The sequence below is a fragment of the Musa acuminata genome, chromosome BXJ1-2, assembly GCF_036884655.1.
Source record: "Musa acuminata AAA Group cultivar baxijiao chromosome BXJ1-2, Cavendish_Baxijiao_AAA, whole genome shotgun sequence".
NCBI classification, from domain to species: Eukaryota; Viridiplantae; Streptophyta; class Magnoliopsida; order Zingiberales; family Musaceae; genus Musa; species Musa acuminata.
This window is the reverse complement of record NC_088328.1, coordinates 31,193,263-31,210,941: the sequence shown is the minus strand read 5'-3', so window position 1 is coordinate 31,210,941 and position 17,679 is coordinate 31,193,263. Positions and strand designations below refer to the sequence as shown.

Here is a 17,679-nt window from a genome sequence, read left to right as displayed (position 1 = left end):
TCTACGCGCGATCTTCGGCATCCGGACCCCTGAACCAAGCCGTAACGTCCCGAGGTCACGGCTTAAACAGGTGCAGACGGCATCACATCCCATCAATTTTATTGGTTTTATATAAGCATAGCAATCTCGAACAAGATAGAAAGACCCAGGAATTCAATTGATGAATCAAGAAATTTGATTCATGTTATAAAGCAGCTCAGCACAAAACACAGGGTTTTGTAGACACATTGCTTCCTCTGTCAATACATCTAACAGACTAGAAACTGAAGCTTTCATACATTTACCTAAACACAAAGACATGAAACACTCTTATGGCATTAGAGAGGCTATAAAGAAGGCACGTCTTGAAATTTATGAATGCAAATCTGCATTGATGCAGAGGTGACAACCACCATGCCAGCATTAGAGCTTTACCACCACCACACTGATGTTGTCTACGCTGCCCCGAGAGATGGCAAGCCTGACCAACACAGCAGCTGCTTCTTTAGCAGCAAAATTAGCCACTCCACATGGGTAACCATCGCATGCCAAGACCTCGAGGCATTTTCCCGATCACCCTGCATGCCATCTCGCTCGATATGACATCCCACAGCCCATCGCTTGCTAGTATCAGGAACTCATCCTTCTCGGTGCGACCGGTCACCGTAAGTTCGGGATCGGAGCTGACGTATGGCCTCAGAAGGTAATCCCCTGTAGTTCGGGATTGAGGAAGCCGGAATTTGATGAGTTGAAAGAAACTTGATAGGGGCAAAAATGGTGATGTGACACGCTATGACAGCATCCCCCTGGGTGACACACTGCCCGAGGCTCGCCATACCCTGCAGCAGCTCGGCCTCCCACACAGCCCCAGTGGCAATGTCAGACGCCACCAAAGGTACAGTCCTGCCCTGCAGACAGCTACGTCAGGTAACATCAAACCTCCCCTATAAATACCCTCGCATGCTAAGAGGAAGGGAGGGGGGACACACTCAACACACTGAGGCCAGAGGACACACTCACACTCCACACTTGTATGGAGCCATCTCTTCCTCCAAAACCCCCTCCACATCGCTAACTTAGCCGTCGGAGGGGTCGGGCCGAGCGCCTCGGTCCGACCTTTGTGCAGGTACCAGACGGTCGACTCTTCAGGTGCTGCGGCCGACCTGCCGACCCGAGCTGCGACCGACCTGCCAACCCGAGCTGTGGCCGACCTGCCGACCCGAGCTGCGGCTGACCCGACGTCCCGACCCGAGCTGCGACCGACCTGCCAACCCGAGCTGTGGCCGACCTGCCGACCCGAGCTGCGGCCGACCCGACGTCCCGACCCGACGTCCCGACCCGAGCTGCGACCGACCTGCCAACCCGAGCTGTGGCCGACCTGCCGACCCGAGCTGCGGCTGACCCGACGTCCCGACCCGAGCTGCGACCGACCTGCCAACCCGAGCTGTGGCCGACCTGCCGACCCGAGCTGCGGTTGACCCGACGTCCCGACCCGAACCACCGCACGCGGCCGCCGGAAGACCCCGACGGACGCCGCTAGAGACCCCCGACTTCCGGACCCAGAACCGAGCCGCGACGGCCCCGAGGCCACGGCTTAAACAGATGCCTTGCCGCATCAAAACTTACTGTGACTCAAGCGACAGAGAAGCCATCGATTCAGAAATAATATGGTATACTTGCATTTTACATATTATTTATCCAACATTTGTAAATACATTTTTTTTATAATTTTCTACTCCTGCCATTCCTTTCAATAAATCAAATATTCTTACCATCATAATGAATTTTGTATTTTACTGATGGTATAATTTTTTAGTTTTTGAAGGGATATATATATGTATATGGTAATATAAGATTTAGAGGTATAATTATGAAAATCAAGTGAAATTTATCATTTTACCTTAGGAATATAAGGATAAGAAGAAATATATATCTTAATTATATGTGTGTATATATATATATATACATAATATATTTTTTAATTTTATATATTCTTGAAAAGCTTTTCTTTTTGGGTTTTTTTTTATAAGGTGCCTCCAACATTCAATTTTTTCGGTTAATATCTGATAGGGGAAAAAATCATTGACGTCCTTGTTAGCCTATTGTGGTCTGAACCCATATGCGTAGGGTTGTCCGAAGTACCTTCGAGGTGGAAATGTTGAGCTTCCGATATATCATCGATATGAAGATCGAGATCTAAAAAATATTTTTTTGACCAAATCCCTCTGACACATAAGTTAGTAATCCAAGGCATATCAGTGTAGACACGAGTTGTCAAAAAAGGTAACTCCCCTTTTTCATTATGTTGATAAGTTATTATACTTGGTTGTAAATAGATAGAATATTCTATGAAATATTCTATGGGAAGACAACCTTTAATCACCTTCAATATTCTCTCATTGGCCTATTGTCCATGTGGGCAATAAAGGGGAGGCAATCTATAATTGCCTACCTTGGACTCTTATCCACGTGAGTAGATAGGTGAAGGGTAGCTTTCGTCTTCTCCTTCCACCTTGGACACCATATGGAGGCCATGTATTGGATAATGATTGGCTAATATGTTCTTATCATTTGTCTCCCCTCCTCCTAAGGCGTGTTTCAAAACTTCCGTGAAAGGGATCCGAAGTGCAATGTTTAGTTTATTTGACACGTTAAACTTATGCCTCTTCGTTTGATTCTCCGACTTTGTGTATTAGGTGGACACCGATAAGGTTAAGGTCACTCGACCCATGTCTTGAATCGACAACCTTGGACCCTCAGTCGATATGCTCTCTTCGATAGCAAGTCAATGCTTGTTGACGTGATCCCAACCCTCATTCAACTATGCCTAATAACAAACGAGAAAAATAGAGGCTTATAGGCCTCAATAATAATAACAATTACATCACATACATATATATATATATATATATATATATATATATATATATATATATATATATATATATATATACCACATCACATAATTCATGATCATCCGTTCACATCATACATCACTTGTACACATCACCATGTATGACTAATAGATGATGATGATGATGATGATGATGATAATAATAATAATAATAATAAATTATTTAATTAATTATTTTACAGAATTTTGGGGCACCCTACTCTACGGTGCCCCATGCGACTAAGGTTACCAACAAATTATTTTAATTAATCATTTTGCAGAATTATTTTATATATTTTTTCTTATCTATAGAAAAACTCGGACCTTGGGCGAGATAACTAAGATCATTTGTTTTTCCTTCGCCATAGTGATCTCGGGGTTAAGGTTGATTGTGACCACTCTTGTTTTGGCCTTTTGCATGACTCCTTATACTTAAAACCATTGCTTCGACAACGATGTATTGATTGATCATTTGAAAGCCTTTGGTATAGTTACTAATGGTCTCTTTATCAATAATTAGAATAGGCGAGAGGGTTTTAGTCCCATCATGAAGGTCTATATTATAAGTGTTACATGGGCATCTAGCATGCCTCGAATCTCACTTGTGAACTGAGTTACGAAGTCTTCTAGCATTTCTTCCTCGTCCTACTTAAGTCTAAGGTGCATTGAAATTAGAACTCCTTCATGAGTTGGGACAAAAGAATTAATAAAAAGTTGCTTTAGGCAAGCATACCATTCTCATGCTAGGCCTCGTAACATGATCAGGATGGTGCTATACATCAAGGCATCCAAAGTATTGTACAATGATATTTGGGCATAAAAAGTTGCAATGTGCTCCGTCACACTACCATTGAATGCTTACAAGGATGAGGGTTGAAAGTTTTTTGGAATTGGTTCTTCCTAGATTTTTTGGGTGAACAGTGATTGACTTGAGATAAGGTCGACCAACGTTTCACCTTTTGATTGTTGAAACTTTTATCGCATCTCCTTCAAACGTTGATCCATCTACCATAGTTGGATCTACATGAAATTCTTAATCGAATCCATCGATTGGGCTTTGGATTCAAGTAAGATAGAGTGCTAGCATTGTCTACTGAATGCCATGATTGGGGACCGAAGTGCCCCCTCGCCTGATGGTTTGATGGGTCTCGGCACTCCTGGGATGTCGACACCATGTCGGGTTAGGAAACCTTGATAGGTATCAGTGCCGGTCACGATAGAACCATTGATGGTTGTTGTGCTAGTGGCACCACTTATTAGGCTAACTTAGGCAAAAGTAGAATGACGACCTATATCATGCTTGTTAGCATCTGTACTTGTTGAGTGAGATTTAAGAACACATCAACGGAAATGAGCAAGTGGCTCGGGATCATCCTTCGGAGTGAGAGAGCTAGGTCGATGAATAAACACTACTATTGTATCAATATCTACGTCGAGGTGGATGCACTCATATGTATAAAGGGTAGCTGTTGCCTCTCTTGTGAGTCAAAGATAAAGCCTCTTCACTTGAGCATTTATTGAGAGGGTCGGCTGGTGGTCATTCCTATAACATCAAGCCCTCATTCTAGCACCAAAATGATAGGGGAAGAAGTCATTGATATCCTGGTCAACTCGACATGGTCCGAACCTATATACATAAGATTGTCCAAGGTGCATCCAAGATGAAAATGTTGAGCTCCCGAGATACCACCTACATAAAGATCGAGGTCAAAAGATGTTTCGTAATTCGATTCCTTGAATACCCAAGTTAGTAACCCGAGGTATATGAGTGTTAACATAAGTTGTCAAAAAAGGTAACTCCTCTTCTTCATTGCGTTGAATATGAGCTTTTATACCTGGTCGTAAAGAGATGGGTGAAATATTCTATAGGGAGGTAGCCTCTAACTCCCTCCAACAACCTCCACATGGGCGATAAGAGGGGAACAACCTAGAACTACCTACCTTGAACCCGTGTCCACGTGGGCAAATAGATGGAGGTTGACCTTTGTCTTCTCCTTCCATCCTGAGCACCATATGAATGTCATGTATCCGATGATGATTGGTTAACAATGTTCTCCTTATCAGTATATTTTCTTCTCAAATATTCTAAATGTCTCTCCTTGTCGTCTCCTTATTTTGGTGGATGTTGTCGATCGTTTCTCCATTTGGTCATGATCGCTTTCATCTCGTTGCCTTGTTATGGGCACCTTCATCTTGTCGCATTGTCTCTATCGTACCCCTTGCCCGACACCCCTTATATGTCCCCATTGGCAACTCCATCTCTATCGAGAAAAAGACCCTTGAGAATAAGCATTATGAGACCTTCATTCATACTGTTGATGGGCCCCATGGTGATACTATCGTTATATTGATCTTTATATGGACCTACATCGAAAGGATAATATGAGAGGTCAATTAAGATCTCATGTAGGGAAAGAAGGTAATTAAGCTGAAATAAAATGTCGAAAGTGACATAGCACGACAAAACACTATAGTGGGGCGAAGGTGACGATCGACGTTACAAAAGTGGTGATAACAAGAGGTATATAGGATATTAAAAAGATACCTGATGAAAAAATTGATAATCGGAGAAACTTTTTTAAAAGAATCAATAAAAAGATATTTTTTAAAAAATAATCGTATGTTATATATGAGATTAGAAATTGTAATAACAGAATGTTATTTCCCAACTTTACGGAGGATTGACATGTAAAAACAGCTTCGGAGGGGCGCCGCCGCAACGGACGGACGGCCGTGCGACGGCCCGCCCTTCGAAACTCGAAGAACCTTTCGGAAACATCTCGAGATATATATACTGCATTAATATTCGTAATGGTAAATATATATTAATATATAAACCGCCGAAAACAGGCGCATCGGCGGGACCCGCTCGTTGTCGGCCCACCAGAAGCAACGGTCAACTAAGGGGTGACGTTACGGTCTACCTGTGATGCCAACCTCATCGACAAGCAAGAAGCCCATTCTTTGCATTTAAATGCCACTGTCATTGGCTTAAATTACGGATACGCCGCCGCCCAGTGTTACCTGAGGTTGAAAGCACATCACCGCCCCACTACGGCGGCCGAGCCGAGGACAAAACCGTGATGGCTTTTCCGTAATAAAGGTTACACGATGAGGGTGTCAGTAGAAGAATGGATCTGTAGAGATGAAGCGGCGGGGCCGCCGCCAGGACGTTTTTTCCTTTGTGGGATCGTATGTTTTCTGCGGGCGACGAGAGGACGGTGGAGAGAGAGAGAGAGAGAGAGAGAGAGAGAGAGAGAGATGTTGGTATATAGAAGTAGAATATCCCTTTTCTGTGGGCGAAAGAGGTCGTACAAGGTGAGTGGAGAAGCTCGAGGAAGGAAGCGAAGCGATTTGGGAGGAAGGGGTGGAGGGTATTTGGTTTGATTGCTGTGGCTGCTGCTGCTGCTTCCCCGGATTCGATCGGGTGCGATCGTGCTACCGGGGGCCGGGACAGGAGTTGGATGGTGCGGATGAACGGTGGCAGCTGCGGGGGGGCGGAGTCGAAGGTGCCGGCTCTTTGGCGACTCGCTGACGAGATGAACCCGCCGGGGACCGAGTGCCGGGCGTTGGAGGCGGAATATGTTCGGAGTTTCCACCGGCATGTGCCCAACGAGAACCAGTGCAGCTCCGCCATATTCAAGCACATCAAAGCCCCTGTCCACCATGTATGATCCTCTCTCTCTCTCTCTCTCTCTCTCTGGACATGGTGCTTCGAGATTGATAAGATATATTCTAATGGATTTTCTCGAGGATTTTGTTTGGTATAAAATTTGATGAGCAGACCCGGAAAATCATGCAAAAAAAAGGAAAAAAAACGTTTTTTTCCCCTCTCACAAGTTGGATTTGGTGTTGATTGAAGCTGGTTTATGAAGAAACAAGGTTTCGTGCATGCATCGTGATTTCTTCTCTCATTTGTTGGGTCTTTTAATTTGTTTGAGGTCATTTGTCTCTCTTTTTTCTTGATGAAACTTTTGCTTGTCTAAAATGGAATTTCCGGTTGGGAATCCTTCAATAAAAAGATAATCTTGGATGCTTCAGAGTAGCTAGGACGATGAGAATATGCAGTGATTGGGTTCTTTGTCTATTAGATATACTTATCTTCCTATAACTGGCATCTGATGGTTCCCAAAATGCTTCTTTTTCATGTTAAATCATAAATCTAGAGTTGGAGATGCGAATTGGGTTGTGGCATTTGTTGCGTTCACAGTGATGATGCTCTGTCTTCCTTGTTTGTTGATACGTAATAGGTGTGGTCTCTCGTTCGAAGGTTTGATCAGCCGCAGAAGTACAAGCCCTTTGTTAGCAGATGCATCGTGCAGGATGGCACAGGGGTTGGGAGCCTGAGAGAGGTAAATATCAAATCTGGACTACCTGCGACCACCAGCTTCGAAAGGCTGGAGCACCTCGACGACGATGAACGGGTTCTCAGCATCAGAATTGTTGGGGGAGACCACAGACTCAAGGTGTGTTGATCTCCTCAGATGTTCTTATTGTCTTATTTCCTTTAAAAAATACATCAGATGATCATGAATGAGCCTATTTCTTTAGCGTTATGTTCCCTGTTAATGGTTTTCTATCGATGTGTATCGAAACCATAAATTCGAACTAACCTGTTGGATATATGAACTACTCTGTGATCGATGATGTAATATCATCACTTTGAGAACATATAATCGCATTCCGCTATAGATAGATCTTCATGTTCGGTAAGAAGAAGCTTGTGATTGCTGCTTCTCAAATCTATGCTTTCTTATGCAGTTATGTTCTGATGTTTATATTTTGGATGCATCAAAATAGTTCATTTGCTTGGGTACTCTTTTTGTTCTGATCTGATTCGATTTATTGAGGTCGGATAAACTGTTCATTATTAAATTGAAATTAGAAACTGGTCTCCAGCAATAACTTTGAGGTTAACAGTCTATAAACTTTTAGATTTAGACTTTCATCACCTGTTTTAATCCAGTTCATCTGGAATGAAAATATTCCTGCTTTCGAGTACCGTCGGACATTACAGCTCACCTCGCTTTGTTCTATCCAATTACAAATTATTGGTACTGGTGTCTTTTTAAGTTTGCATAGCTGTGTAGTTTGCTTTAGAAATGTGGGGAAAATTGACAACCTTCCTATGAACAATCGACTATTCAACGATGAAATTCTTATTCTCAAGTGTTTTATTCATGTTCAGGTTCAGATTCTCGTCTATCCTAATTCAATCTATCTGTTTGATGGTATTGATAGGATCGCTAAAGTCCAAACTCAAAGGAAACTTCAAGCAGTGGTCCTTTTTTCTTTTTGATCGAATCCGATGTATCTATTAATAATCAAAGACTTTTTTTACTGAATTGTGGCTTATCTAGCATCTCGTTTTGTACTGCAGAACTACTCATCTATCATTACCGCCCATCCCGAAACGATAGACGGTAGACCAGCAACTCTGGTAATCGAGTCGTTTGTCGTGGATGTTCCAGATGGAAACACAAAGGAAGAGACCTGCTACTTTGTGGAGGCATTGATCAAGTGCAACCTGAAATCGTTGGCTGACATATCGGAGCGCTTGGCAGTTCAGGATTACACAGAGCCGATTGACTGCTAAAAGCCATCCGAGGGACATGGAGATAGCCGCAAGCGAGCGAGCTATGCTCGTTCTATGACTTGAGATCGTTCTTGGTGTCGTTTTCGCATTGAGGTAAATTGGACCATCAGCTCTATTAGAGTGTAAGAACCATAGGGCGTTGGATCATTATTTCACAGCTTTGGTGCATTTATTAAGGCTCATTGTGTCCTGGAAACAAAAAAAATCTGACACTCTCTCTGTTCCATCAGGATAAGATTTGAGACATGTTGGACTTTGGCCTCTGCAAATATGAATCTTGTGCTGTTGTTACATGACTCCATACATTTAACAATCACTTACAGGGTGTTGGATGATTATGTTGACAGCTTTGGGCCATCGAAGTGCAAAGACGACAATCCAACACTCTTTTTATCTGTGTCTGTAGAGATAAGATGTGAGACTAGTTGGACTTTTGGCCTTACCGACAGCATGGACATGTCAATTTTGTGCAGTCTTTGACTTTTTAGAGCTTGAGGAATCTCTTCTGCATGCCTTTTCCTTCCTTCCTTCCTTCCTTCGGACTGGAAGGTCATGATGGTCATCTCAGTGGACGTTGACACGTTCATGCATCTTCTACCAAGTCCAAACCACATTTGTGGGGACGGAGATAAATCCATATTACTGTCTCCTTAAAGAAGGTGACCACGTACATCTCCTCTTCCAAAGGATCATTTATTTCGATACGGTGAGTAACACACAAGAAGACAAGACATTTTGCTATATTGGATGCCATGCCCCTGATGTGTTGATGCGTCGTTCGTTTCCTAGTACGCTTTAAGGAGTGGCACGAGTGAGTGGTTCAATGGCCTTCCCTTTGTTTCTATGTACACAGGAGGGGAGGAATCATCCTTGGTCGACTAATGTCTCACTCATCGGTCATTGTTCACACCTTTATGCATCTTAGTTAGATGCTATGGTCGATCGCCAAAAAGACTTTGGTAAGCTTTTCCAATCTCCTATTATTGTAGAGTGTCTCATCTCGAGCTGAGCTTGAGGAAGGATGAAGGGTGAAAAATACACAGATGGACATAAGCCAAATTGAGTCTCTCATCTCAATTTGGCTAACTTGACACACTTCTAATCTCAACAAGTCAAACATCATTACAATCCAAAATTGAGGTGGTGGTTGGGTCCATTATCAAACAACTTAGTGGTCATTGTACCACCTCAACGGCTGAAACTACCACCCTATAGGTGGTTAGTTCGTGTCAATGACCGACTTATCGATCGTTATGTTACTTGGATGATTGAAACAACCACCTTAGAGGTGGTTAGGTCACTGATATTAACTATGCCACCTCAATGGTCATTCTAACATACATAACTATCCAAACAACTAGCACTGGGAACTCGAACTATAAATAGGAGGAACTCGAGTGACTTACGTATTAGAGGGACCGAGAGAACTTACGTTTCACATCAGCTTCTCGCATCCGCGTCGATACTTCAAACTCCCAATCTATTCCCTTGTGGGGCTTGAGCTTGAATCCATTTCCATGCCAATCAACATGAGGAGGATACAAAGGGATCCATTTTCAGGCAACACAACTATCACATTGGAGGAATGCAAATTAAATAACACATTCACCATATGTGATTCAATCTTATTTAACTTCCTGTAACAATAGCCAACTGCAGCTTCAATTGAGCAACTGAATGAAAGGAAAAATGGGTGACAAGATAGTGTGTACCAAGAATGGGAAAATTTTCTCCGGTGCCTTTTGATGGCTTCATTTTTCATTTGGTGTTCAGAGATTTTCCTCTCTTTGGAGCTTCAGCTGCATGGCCTTGTTCTGCCACCGAAAATTTTTTCACTTTCTGACAATGAAAACATCAACATATTAACATAATGTATCAAACCACGTTAGATGCAAGTTGTCCTTCCAATTGTAATGACATAACTAGGTTAAAAAATGGCAACTCAAATAAAAAATATATATATACTGATCATTGTATGGCCATCCAGTCCCTTGTGCCTATTAAAGTTCTTGAGGGAAACTTTTTATTGAAGCCTAGCAAGTTCATGCACTGATGCAAACTCACGTCAATCATTCTATTGTTCAGTTTACAAAATTGAAAGACAATGCATCATATTTGTACATGTTGCTGCCTCAGGCCGTTATGAAACAGATTCAAAATCTTGCACTACCATTCACCAAAACCATGCATCTGTCAGGGAAGAACAATCTCCTGATAGCTTATGCTCCAATTATCGGTCGGTGCATGCCAAAAAAAAATAACTAAAGAGAAAGCATTTGTAGTAATGGCCCACTCATAAGCGGCTTTGATCATCCCATAAGCTAACTTGCAACTTAATACTGATCCATCTTCCCTAATTTTTATAAATCTACAGCACTTCCAAGTACATATTGCAGGGTTTGCAATACCGTACCGTACCGCTCGATACGGGTGGTACGTACCGGTCTGCTAGCAAACCGGCATGCAGACCGCCCGCTACCAGGTGGTATCAACCATTTGGCCTCGTATCGGGCGATACGAGGCTATACTAGGCGATAACGATCAAAATCTATCGTTACCGAATGGTAACAGTGCTCCAACGATCAATTTGACTGTTGGAGCCTCCTTAAGGTTTTTTAAACCCTTTTCCCCCTCTTATTTCAATCCATTTCACTCTTACATTCTCTTAAACTCTCCCAAACTTATTTTCTCACATTCTCTCTCTTATTCGAACATTTTCACTCTTATATACTCAACAAAGCAACGATTTGTGGATTGAATCAAATTTAAGAGGATTAAGAGGAAGAACAATTCAGATCGGACCAATATTGCAAACCTTGCACAAAGCTACTCCTCAAAGCCCAAAAAAAATGTGACAATATTTTTACCTAATTTACATTAGTTTTACTAAAACTATACTAAATGTATATTTATTTCTAACTTAAAAATCTTATCCTAACCTTTTTTTTATTTTTCATGTATTTTCGGAGAGTTTTATGCCTATTTTAGGCATACCGCTAGATACGTCATACCGTACCAAGCAAAGCTCGGTACATCGGTATGGTACGAGATTAAGAACCCTGACATATTGGAAATATGACTTTGAGTTGTTAACAACAACGACAAAACCGTAAGTCCTAACTATTTGGAGTCGACTACATGGATCTTTTGTCGTCATTGAGATCTGGAAAAAGACATATGTTTAGTTAAGTTCAAAATACTTAAATCTTTATTTTTAATTTCTATTAAATTCTTTTTAGGTTTTTCTCTACCTCTCCTTGTACCATTAACATTAATCATTTTGTCTCTTCTGTCTACCATATCTGGAGATCTCCTAGGCATATGCCCATACTATCCTAAACGATTTTCTCTTATCTTATTTTCTATCGAAGCGATATCATGAAAATCAAGTTTTATTTTTTCTTAATATTGTTTGTTAACAATATTAAGAAAAATAAATTTTTATTTCCATGAATTTAATGAATAGCAATAAGTTCTCAATTTATTTTCTAGCAAAGATGAAGGCAAAGAAAAATAATTCACATCTTAATGTCATGTGGGATTCATGATATTCAGGACGAACTAGTCATCGAGATCAAGGTTCGTCGTACCGTACCGTACTGGCGTTTCGACCTGGGCTCGATATGGTATGGCACCGGTGTACCGAGCGGTACATCAGGGCGTACCGAGCGATACACCCTGGTGTACCGAACAATTTTATACTTTTTCATACTGTAGTAGTGCTATAGTATAGTACTGTAGCACTGTAGTGGTACCGGGCGGTCCGCGTACCGGTAACCTATCGGACCGGTACGTACCGTCTAGTATGGGCGGTACGCTTCGGTATGACAGACCTTGATCGAGATACACTTAAATTGATAAAGGCTTAAATGGAAAGACTAACATCAGCAAAGCTAACAAACTAGTTTTCTAGAAAAATGTAATCAGTTTTCAGTGCAGGTACTAGTCTCTCTGCCAAAATATGACGAAAAATTATTCAAAGCATGCACCACATGTCCTTGAATTTGAATATTTACCAAATTTTCTCTCAGATGTTTATCATAGTCATAGCTACCTGGAAGACCTAAGTGCAATAAATGGAATTTATTAACACTGCAAGCTCACTCAAACAATATTTATCCAGAACATTCTCATCCCTGAGGCAAAATCACTAGTTAACCCGGTTTAATATAGACTACAAATAATTGGAGACAACTTCTTAACATACTAGATGTCAATTAGTTTATTCACAAACACATGGTTGTATAGATTTACATGCTGGTCATCCTCTTAACAATAGAACAAGAACTAATTGAATATGTCTAATGACAGTAAAGTATGGTGTTCCTGCAAACATATAGCTGGTAAGTTCAACTTTAAACCCATTTAAAAAAGAAGACAAAGCGTTGACATATATGCAGTGATCTTGACATATCATTGACAAATGCAGAAGAAGCTTTAAGTTTGAGCAGCACATTCAAGCAGAAAGACCAGTAACGTACAAGTGAAGAAGGAAAAGAAAAGAAGAAAATAGAATGATGTATACTAAATAGAAGGCCATGACGGAAAGAAAAACACATTTATCCTGCACATATTGTACTGTACATCATGTTTTTAGTGGCAGCTCCCTCATATACAGGTAACTGACACCAGCTCTCATCCTAGCTATGACTCCTCTACAAAAAATGTTAAGGTGTTGGTTAACTCATCCAACATTAAAAATGACACCCAGACTAACACACGAGCATAGACAAACAGAACATTGTCCAGCTGTATCATATGAATAAACCGATCTGAAACTGACACAAATAGTCCTCAGAAATTACATATAAGATGTCAAAGCTGAATCAAAGACAAGACCAATCTAACCCACTAAAATTAAGTACCAGGCTAACCACTGCTGGGGATTTCTGCTGATACAATCTGACTTCCAATCCATGCAAGTTCAAATTGTCTATCCAACATTACCACCTTCTGTTGATACCAAATTTAAATTATCTTCAATTAGACTTCATCTTTATGTTAACTTATAGAACCCTCTACTAAAAACCATAAAATGATCTTACCTAGCAGAAACCTAATTTAGATACATAGTTACCATGTTTTTCATTTTCAGAATTTTATGAACTAGCAAGGAGTCTGATTCTTTGGTTAACAATTTATATAATGGCCTATAAATATAAGTATTTAAAAATTGTTTCAATAAGAAATGAAATCATACAATAGTTACCTATTTCTGATTGCTTTTTTTTTTATGATACTGCATGACAGGTAACCACATCAACAATATGTGTATTCTTGCTTTGTTTATTTTAAAAGAAAACAACCAAACATCCACTCATTTTAATGAGATGTATAAAGAATAAAAGAGAAAAGGTTTTAGGTGACATTATCAGGTTTGTTAAGGGAGAAAAACAGAAACGTTGGTGGCAAAATCGTCTACGTACAAGTTAAGCTATCAATGGTTAGAGCTCTTCTGACGACTCAACCTATTTGATGATATTATCCAACTACCAACAGAATCTGAGAACAGCTTCAATCTACATGTTCTAAATGATCATATTCTAAGAATTTTGTTGATACCCTACCACTGATGTGCCACATGTCAAGCAGCTTTTAAAGATGTATGGGCTTGATACGTAATACTAGCATTGTAACACACCAATCAAAAAGCCAGCATATGTTTTCCACAGGGCTAAATGACAACAAGAGCACACCCAATAGAAAATACTTGTAAGGTTCATCCAAGTAAAACAAAAAAGCTCTTAGAAAACTAAAAGTAGTAGCTAAGGCATGACCTATATTAAATCTCAAATTATAATTAACAGAGAAACACTACTACAAACAAAAGCTTCAGTCAATAACATATCCATCTTGACTCAATAGATTAACGACCATCGAAAAGTGGAGAGACAAGTAGCTCCATTAACAAGGAGCTCCAAAACATTACTGACAAGATTGAAGGCATAAAGCACAAACGCACAATGTTAGCTGACTGTCTCGACAATATTCAGTTGCATAAGTTAGAAATACTCAAGTGCCTTGAAGACGAAAGAAAATAAACATTATTACGTAAAGAAGAAGCCTTTTCCTGGGTACCAGTAACATCGAAATCACCACCAACGTAGCAATTGTATCATGGACCTAACAAAATTAATCTAGGTTATTTCACCAAATATTGTTATGATGGTATTATCGGAATGGTTCACGCAGGTTTGTTAAGTTCCTTCTTATTCAAAGTTTTATGATTGCAAATACTATTAACTTATTCCAGTTGGCACTCAGCTGGTAGAATCATTTTCTTCTGCACACATGATGCAGGATGACCACAAAAATTACCATGAAAAGACATACAACAAAAGATACAATAGCAATAATCATTCAACATAGTTACAAGCAATAGTGCACAAGACGCAGCTGAATAGAAACCTATTTGTCATGCCCCTCTGGTGCACCTTATCGAAATGCTTGAGCCTCAACAATTATTTTTCTTTGTTTTCTCGTAATATAAAGTAGCACTATTGCGAGTACTAGTTTTAAAGGTATAAGAAGGTAACGCGATGGCCACCAATCCAACCCATCTGTTTCACTCCAAAGAAGACACTCAAGAGTTCGAATGTGCTGCACTTCATGTCCACTTCAAATTTCTCAGTTCAGCCCAACGCCGCCCACCAACTGTTCGACAAAATGAGCGTAACAAACTTCACACTACGGCATGTCGGTCACATACGCCCGCACCCAATGGGACGCAAAAAAACGAACGATCCGACTCGAAGCACACAGGAAGGCGAACGAATAAGATCATAAAATTACCTTTTCGAGGACGCAGCTCCTAAGGGCGTCCAGGAAGCGGAGGCACCTGTCGCGGTCAAAGGGGGTGTCGACGGCGCAGTTAAGCAGATCGAGCGCTTCCATAGCGCAAACCGGCTGAGGCGTCGCCGCTTCCATCGTCCGCTCACGAGTCGTACGCCGATTTCGCTTCTGGTGATGGGAGAAATCGACCGGGGCTGCAAGAAACGGTCTGCAGAAGAGCGAGCGGAAGACTTCGGAGATGTTTCATCCGATGAAGGAGAGAACCTCGTAACTACATCTTTTGCGAGCGTCCCGGAGTTGGTCTGGTCAAACCCGGTTCGGTTCGTAAGCGATCGAACCATATTTATATCCATAATTATATTGCTTTTTTTTGTTCGATCGGGTTTAGTAGATTATTCCGAAACAGTTAATTATTGGGAGCTAAAGTACTCGGCCATTAAAGGCCCACAATAGACCCCTTCTTTAGGCCTTTATATAAAGAGCATTTTAGATTTATTTTTATTCTTTTTGCATTGATTGCTTCATTTTGATTAGGTTAATTGCTTCGATATAATTTTTTTCACTATATTACTATTAGTCTTTTACTTTTTCTTTTTTCATGTATTTATTCAGAAAAATAGAAGATGAGTAATAAAATTCGAGGAAAGAACACATGGAAAACGAGAGAAGCCTTCCCCCAAATCAAATTAAATCAGATTAGGAACCATTAATTATATCATTTCTTGCACTCGCAAGAAGCCACTGTACAGCCTTCAATCGGAAAACCCACGATATTACCACAACCAACCCAAACACCCTTCCCTCCCTCTCTGTTACGTTATCTTCTTCTTAGGACCTCCTCAGTGGATAGGGATACGGAAAGTAGCAGAGGAGGTCTGCTTCCCGAAACAGAGGTTCTCTGTGCTGCCATAGACTAGCTTGTAGTAACCGCGACGTGCTCTCTCAGGCTCAGCCCACTGCCGCCTCCGCCCAGTCTCGGTTCTCTTTTGTTCTTCTCGAGGTAAGCATCCTAACCATTCTTCACTCTCTCTCTCTCTCTCTCTCGCCCCCCTTTCCATTGTACTTCCTCTTCCTTTCATCTCTCTCGGTGCTGTAATTTCTTGTGGTTTGGGGATTCTGGGTTGGTTCTCGATGCTACAAATCCGTAGAGCTTTGCTGCTTTAGCTTATCTTTGCTACTTGTGGATATATAGCAGAGGAATTCTGCTCTTCTGCTCAAATGGGGCATCTTTGGCCTATCTAAAGCGGAGGAGCAGAGTGGTAGTCCTCTCGTGTTTCCATTGCATTCATTGGGTCTCTTGGATTGATGGTTGCAGGGAGGAAGAAGAGAATAAAATAGGAGAGGATTGAGCTTACATGCACTGTGTGGAGCCATGGAGGGTACGTTGTTGAAGGGTTGTATGAAGCGGACGGAGCACGTCGACGTGACGCCGAAGCCCCTCCCGCCGCGTTCGCAGGAGCGCACCGTCAGGATCTTCTGCGACGACTACGATGCCACTGACTCCTCCGGCGACGAGGTCGACCGCCGCGGTGCCGTCCGCCGCTACGTCCAGGAGATCCGCTTCGAGCCCCGTCCCGCGGGCGGCAGAAAGGGCAAGCCAGCTAGGAAGAGGAAGAAATTGGACGCCTCCGGTGTCTCCGCCTGTGGCAAGGCCGGTCCCTTGTTCCGCGGCGTCCGGCGACGGCCCTCGGGCAAGTACGCGGCGGAGATCCGCGACCCATGGCGGCGCGTCCGGGTGTGGCTCGGGACCTACGACACCGCCGAGGAGGCCGCCATGGTCTACGACTCGGCCGCCGTCCGGCTCCGCGGCCCCGACGCCACCACCAACTTCTCCGCTGCGCCGTCTTCCCTGACGCCCCATGAGAAGTGCCCCTTGGGTACCGACCTCACTTCCACGACTGGCGGATTCGATTACGGCCGGAAATCGCACAACCTCTCCTCCCTAACCTCCGTCCTCCGCGACGTCTTCTCCTCATTCGCTGACGAGAACGGTGGTTTACTCACCACCGACATCACCATACCAGACGGCGTGGTGGCCGACTTTTTGCCCTTCGAGGAGGCGATGCCGAGTCTCTTCGACGATCCGACGGAGACACTAACGGGCGGTTTGATCGGTTCCGAGCCGTTCAAGGAAGACGATTGTTTCCAGGGAGACGGCGACTTGTTCCCGATCGAATCGCTCACAGCCGTTTGATCGGAAGATTTAATATCGACGGCGGAGAAAAATGCGGTTTTATTTTTATTCTAATCATTTTGTAATTTGTTTGTAATTTTGAGATTATATATATATATATATATATATATATATATATATATATATATATATATATATATATAGCATTAACTTATCATTATTTTCTTCAAAAATAAAAATAAAAATGTTTTAGTGTCTAGAAAATTAAGGGTTTTTTCCTCCCAA

The 17,679-nt window shown here is 41.9% G+C and overlaps 2 protein-coding genes and 1 long non-coding RNA gene across 3 annotated transcripts; 2 read left to right on the top strand and 1 right to left on the bottom strand.

Annotated features, from left to right (window-relative positions):
* Window positions 1-6,075: 6,075 nt before the first annotated feature.
* On the top strand, window positions 6,076-8,761 carry LOC103976484 (abscisic acid receptor PYL3). Its single transcript, XM_009391701.3, has 3 exons — window positions 6,076-6,540; window positions 7,123-7,338; window positions 8,253-8,761. The coding sequence occupies exons 1-3, from the start codon at window positions 6,337-6,339 to the stop codon at window positions 8,466-8,468; spliced, it is 636 nt and encodes a 211-aa protein (XP_009389976.2). The 5' UTR covers window positions 6,076-6,336; the 3' UTR covers window positions 8,469-8,761.
* Window positions 8,762-10,045: 1,284 nt separating this feature from the next.
* Window positions 10,046-15,814, bottom strand: LOC135609855 (uncharacterized). Its single transcript, XR_010485952.1, has 2 exons — window positions 15,261-15,814; window positions 10,046-10,307 (listed from the first exon to the last, which is right to left on the bottom strand). It is a non-coding gene; the product is annotated as an uncharacterized LOC135609855 (long non-coding RNA).
* Window positions 15,815-16,010: 196 nt separating this feature from the next.
* Window positions 16,011-17,508, top strand: LOC135609850 (ethylene-responsive transcription factor CRF2-like). Its single transcript, XM_065103570.1, has 2 exons — window positions 16,011-16,260; window positions 16,576-17,508. The coding sequence occupies exon 2, from the start codon at window positions 16,633-16,635 to the stop codon at window positions 17,452-17,454; it is 822 nt and encodes a 273-aa protein (XP_064959642.1). The 5' UTR covers window positions 16,011-16,260; window positions 16,576-16,632; the 3' UTR covers window positions 17,455-17,508.
* The last annotated feature ends 171 nt before the right edge of the window (window positions 17,509-17,679 follow it).